This window comes from Lepidothrix coronata, unplaced genomic scaffold (assembly GCF_001604755.1).
Source record: "Lepidothrix coronata isolate B3197 unplaced genomic scaffold, Lepidothrix_coronata-1.0 Scaffold440, whole genome shotgun sequence".
Classification (NCBI taxonomy): Eukaryota; Metazoa; Chordata; class Aves; order Passeriformes; family Pipridae; genus Lepidothrix; species Lepidothrix coronata.
In genome coordinates, this window is record NW_016690620.1 from 34,929 (window position 1) to 39,026 (window position 4,098).

General features: G+C 74.1%; 1 protein-coding gene across 1 annotated transcript in view; it reads left to right on the forward strand.

Moving 5' to 3' along the window:
* LRFN1 (leucine rich repeat and fibronectin type III domain containing 1) overlaps window positions 1-3,162 on the forward strand; it is a 4,339-nt gene extending 1,177 nt beyond the window's left edge. The window contains exons 2-4 of the mRNA XM_017839590.1: window positions 167-289; window positions 657-2,021; window positions 2,565-3,162. Of these exons, the coding sequence (XP_017695079.1) occupies window positions 167-289; window positions 657-2,021; window positions 2,565-3,162 (2,086 nt within the window). The remainder of the gene's footprint in view (window positions 1-166; window positions 290-656; window positions 2,022-2,564) is intronic.
* Window positions 3,163-4,098: the final 936 nt, after the last annotated feature.

The following is a 4,098-nucleotide window of genomic DNA, read 5'->3' on the forward strand; positions in this document are numbered from 1 at the left end:
GGATAGATATGGGTCCATACTGGGCTGTTCTGGGCTGTACTGGGCCATGCTGGGCTGTGTGCTGCTGTACTGGTCTGTACTGGTGGATAGATATGGGTCCATACTGGGCTGTTCTGGGCTGTACTGGGCCATGCTGGGCTGTGTGCTGCTGTACTGGTCTGTACAGGTGGATAGATATGGGTCCATACTGGTCTGTACTGGTCTGTATTGGTCCGTACTGGCCCCTCCCCTGTCCCCACAGGCCCCGCGGCGACGCCCAGACGGGACCAACATGGAGCCCTGAGAGGAGGTAACGGGATCACTGGGATCACTGGGATCTCCCTGGAGCTCATGAGAACACACAGGATCACTGGGATCACTGGGATCCCATGGAAACACACAGGGCACACGGGATCTCACGGGATCTCATAGGACAAATGGGATCTCGTGGGGTCTTTTGGGATCTCGTGGGATCCCCTGGGTCAGGCGGCACCCCACGGGAACGCACAGGGCGTGTGGGGTGCCACAGGATTCCGAGAGCTCTCAGGGGGATCCCTGGTGATCTGAGGGGATCTGGTGGGATACGACAGGTCCTGGCGGGATCTGACACATCCTGGGAGGCCGGGCAGGGTCCCCGGACCCCCCCAGCGCCCCCTGACCCCCTCTCCCCCCCGCAGGCGCCGCCGTGGGATGGCGAAGCTGCTGGTGCCGCTGGTGGTGCTGGGGGCGGTGGCGGGCGGGGCCCCCCCGGCCGCCCCCCGGTGCCCCCCGCGCTGCCTGTGCCCGGCGGCGGCGCCGAGCCCGACGCTGCTCTGCGCCCGCACGGGGCTGCTGGCGGTGCCGCCCAGCCTGGACCGCGGGGCCGTGGAGCTGCGCTTGGCCGACAACTTCATCGGCGCCGTGGGCCGCGCCGACTTCGCCAACATGAGCTCGCTGGTGCACCTGACGCTGTCGCGGAACGGGCTGCGCCGCCTGGCCCCCGGCGCCTTCGCCGACCTGCGCGCCCTGCGCGCGCTGCACCTCGACGGCAACCGGCTGCCGGCGCTCAGCGGGCCCCAGCTCCGCGGGCTGGCCAGCCTGCGCCACCTCATCCTGGCCAACAACCAGCTGGCCGCCATCGACGCCGCCGCCTTCGCCGCCTTCGCCGCCACCGTGGAGGACCTGGACCTGTCGCACAACAACCTGCCGGCGCTGCCCTGGGACGCCGTGGCCGCCATGGCCAGCCTGGCCACGCTCACGCTGGACCACAACCTGCTGGAGCGGGTGCCGGCGGGCGCCGTGGCGCGGCTGCCGCGGCTGGCGCGGCTCGACCTCACGGCCAACCGGCTGCGGGCGCTGCCGCCCGTGCCGGGCCCGCCGGGGCCGGCGCTGGCGGCCGGGGGGAACCCCTTGCACTGCAACTGCGAGCTGCTGTGGCTGCGGCGCGTGGCGCAGCCGGGGCGCCTGGAGACCTGCGCCACGCCGGCGCCGCTGGCCGGGCGGCTGCTGGGCGCCGTGCCCGAGGAGGAGCTCACGTGCCGGGCCCCCGCCGTCACCGCCGCGGCCGCCCACCCGCCCGCCGTCACCGAGGGGCAGCCGCTGCGCCTGGGCTGCGCCGCCGTCGGGGACCCCCCGCCCGCGCTGCACTGGCTGGGCCCCGACGGGCGCGTGGTGCACAACGGCTCCCGGCGCTCCGTGGGCGCCGACGGCTCCCTGGAGCTGCGCGTGGCCACCCTGCGCGACCACGGCGGCTTCACCTGCGTGGCCGCCAACGCCGCGGGAGAGGCGGCCGCGCGCGTCGACGTCGTGGTGGTGCCGCTGCCGGTGCCGCGCAGGGACCGGGACGGAGACGACCCCGAGCCCGGGCCCGGCCCCTCTGACATGGCCAGGGCGGGGGGCAACGAGACCTTTGGGGGGGCGGGGCCCGGGGAGCGGCGGGTGGTGGCGGCCGAGGTGACCGGGTCCTCGGCGCGCATCCGGTGGCTCCCCCAGCGCCACGTGCCCGGAGTCCGGATGGTGCAGATCCAGTACAACAGCTCCGCCGACGACGCCCTCGTCTACAGGTGGGGACTCCCGGGGGGGTCCTGGGGGGCTTGAAGGGGTCATGGGATGGCCTGGGGGGCTCTGTGGGCAGGGTTCAAGGGGGTCTTGGGGTGTCCTGGGGGGCTTTGGGGGGTCCCGGAGGCAAACAGGGACGTCATGGGAGGGCTCAGGGGTCTCAGAGGGGCTCTGGGAGGTCCTGGAGGGCTGTGGGAGGGGGCAGATCAAGGAGGTCTTGGAGTGTCCTGGGGGCTCTGGACAGTCTTTGTGGGGTCCTGGGGAGCACTGGGAGGCTTCTAAGGGTGGGTTAGGGGCCACTGCAGGGGTCCTGGGGGCTCTGGAGAATCTTTGGGGGGTCTTGGAGGGCTTCTGGGGGGGTCTTTGAAAGGTCCTAAGGAGGATCGGGGGGTCACAGGGGAGTCTTTGAGGGGTTTGGGGGAGGTTTGAAGAGGTTTCTCTGGCTCTTCGAGGGGGTTCAGAGCTGTCTCTGTGGAGTCCTGCAGGTCTCTGGGGGGGCTCGGGGGGGTCTTGGGGAGAGGGGGTCACACCCTCCCGACCCCCCCCAGGCTGCTGCCCCCCTCCACCCGCACCTTCGTGCTGCGGGACTTGGCCCCGGGGCGCCTCTACGAGCTCTGCGTGTCCGCGCTGCACGTGGCCGGGGACCCCCCCGCCGCCCCCCGCCCCCTCGGCTGCGTCTCCTTCGCCACTGCCGCCGCCCCCCCGGGCTGCGCCGCCCCCCCCCGGCCCCACTTCTTGGGGGGCACCGTCATCATCGTCATCGGCGCCGCCATCGCCGCCTCCGTGCTCGTCTTCATCCTCATCCTCACGGCGCGCTGGAAGGCGGCGGGGGCGCGGCGACCCCCGCCCGCGCTCACCAGCGTCTGCTCCCAGACCAACGGCGGCCCCCGGCCCGCGGAGCCCCTCGAGCTGCCCCCGCTGCCCCCCCTGCCGCCCGGGCCCGGGGGGGCGCTCGGGGAGGGCCCCGGAGGGGGTCCCGGGCTGGGAGGGTCCCGGGGGCTGTTCCCCAGCCACAGTTACCCCCGGCGGGCGCGCCCCCGACGCCACGGATCCCTCCCGCGGCTGGACGCGCCCGAGGGGACCCCCCTGGGACCCCTGCGCCCCTCCTTCGGCAGCACGCACTGGATGCTGGAGAGCACCGTGTGACGGGGGGGGGCGGTGGGACCTCCGCCCCCCGCCGGGACCCCCCCGCCCCTCCTTCGGCAGCACCCACCGGCTGGGGGGGGCGGGGGGAAAGGGGGCTCTGGGGGTGCTGCGGGGGGACACCCGGGGTGTCCCGGTGCAGCTCTGGGTGCTCCTGGGGACCCCCGGGTGGTCCCGGGTGACCAAGTGCGCCCCTGGGTGCTCGTAGGGACCCTGGGGGCGGTCCTGGGGACCCCTCAGGTGCTCCTGGGAGCCCCAACGCCCCCCCCCCCCGGTGCCCGGAGCACCCCTGGGCGCACGCCCCGCCCCCCCCGGGGCCCCGTGTGCCATCGGGCCCCCCCAGGTGTCCCCTGGACCCACCCGCCCTGGGGGCACCTGTATGCAACCCTGACCCCCCCGTGGGCACCCGGGGGCGGGGACCCACACCTGGGGCTTGTGTGCGCCCCGACACGCAAGGGGGGGTGTCCGGAAACGTACCCCCCCCAAGCCCGGGGCAGGACACCCCCCCGGAGAGTCTGCGACACGCGTGTGCCCCCCCGCCCCACGCAGGACACGCACCTGGGACTTGTGTGTGCGCCCCAAAATGTGTGTGCCCCCTCAAGACACGCGTGGGGGGGTCTCCCCCCGGAACTCGCGTGTGGCCCCCCCTCCCCGCCACGCGGTGCCCGGCGCGCCCCCCCCGCGGTGCCTTCGGCCGGGCCGGCGGGGCCGGGGGGGCCCCGCACACGCCACTGACATGTCTGCACAGATGACACGAGACCCGCAGCCCCCCAAACCCCCCGGGGAGGGGGGCAAAGGCGGGGGGGCTCCCAGGAGGCCTGGGCCCCCTCCCCCGTGTGTCCCTTCCCCCCCCCCCGTGGCCTCTGAATCCCCCAACTCGGCCCGGGGGCTCCTATCTGGCTGGTCTGGATAACCCTGGGGGGGCTCCCCCAGCCCCCC